Source organism: Echinococcus granulosus (genome assembly GCF_000524195.1).
Source record: "Echinococcus granulosus chromosome Unknown EG_S00895, whole genome shotgun sequence".
NCBI classification, from domain to species: Eukaryota; Metazoa; Platyhelminthes; class Cestoda; order Cyclophyllidea; family Taeniidae; genus Echinococcus; species Echinococcus granulosus.
Window position 1 is genome coordinate 1 of NW_020171269.1, and position 1,085 is coordinate 1,085.

General features: G+C 44.9%; 1 protein-coding gene across 1 annotated transcript; it reads left to right on the forward strand. All coding sequences in view use genetic code 11, as the record gives it.

Annotated features, from left to right (window-relative positions):
* Nucleotides 1-185: 185 nt before the first annotated feature.
* On the forward strand, nucleotides 186-914 carry EGR_11318 (hypothetical protein; the record flags this gene model as incomplete). The annotated part of the gene is made up of 3 exons (XM_024500559.1): nucleotides 186-357; nucleotides 570-673; nucleotides 807-914. 3 exons carry the CDS (start codon nucleotides 186-188, stop codon nucleotides 912-914), a joined length of 384 nt encoding a protein of 127 aa, XP_024345027.1.
* Nucleotides 915-1,085: the final 171 nt, after the last annotated feature.

Genomic DNA, 1,085 nt, shown 5'->3' on the forward strand with positions numbered 1-1,085 from the left:
ACCTCCTCTTCTCTACGTCCACTCCTCATCAGTTAATTGTTTGCCTTTTATAATAAGGAACATTCAAGTTGCAATCGTTACAGATCTTCAAAATATTGCCTTTTTAACAAGGTGAACTCAATCAAGTTGATTTTGTGTGCAAACGGTAGTAGGAAATGCACAAACTCCGTGCGTAGACGGAAAGAATGTGGCTAAATCATTCGGCCGCTGTAGGCGAACGGCGTTTGCTTTTAGGAATTGCAGACATTACGCTGCTCGACGTGTCTAGACAGGCTGGATTGCAAGTATGGGTTGACGGAACTCTATTTTCAACGACATTCTTCGTGGCCAATTGTACTGCTTGGAGGTCACCGATGGGTAAGTGGTGCAGGGTTTAAGAGTAACATGCAGGACTCGTTGTACAAGATGAGCGATGCATGCCCTAATCAAACGACATCGCCAATGCATTTCATTTGAAGACATTACCTTTCCGATGGTCCACGCGGTCCATTTAATGTCTGAGGCCTTCATGTGCATGAGTATGGAAATGCAAGTCATGAGGTATACTTGCGAAGTTGCTTTGCATACAGGTGAAATCGACTTGCGGACATCAGCTCCACTTTCTCGGTTCCTGAAAGGACAATCACAGATAGAACTCCGATTCGGTGTTCAAGTCTCGAACAGTAGAACTTGGGTCTGTATTGCTTTTACAAATGTTGGCACAGCATTACTTTTCATGGCGAACAATGCTGACGTATTTCAACGCATCATTTGCTTGTGATTTTGTGCCATGTCAGTTTTGCCTTTCTTTCCTTTGTAAACTGTAGACTGCCTTTTATGTGAACGGCGGATTCGCGTGCAGTTGGCGAGGCGGTTTCCTTTTGTTCAACGAGTCCCGTTTCTGCCGTAAGTCTATTGAGCTTGCAGTCGGGTGATTTGTGTCTTCACCAACACAATTGTTGCGTCAAACATGCCTCTCTCCACTCATTTAAGGCAATTTGCTGAAAGATGTGCAGTCCGGCCTGAGTATATTTGCCGTGACAATTTCACGGCGCGACACGAGTGTATACAGCACCTTTGGCTGGAGATCGGAGAATGAAAGACTA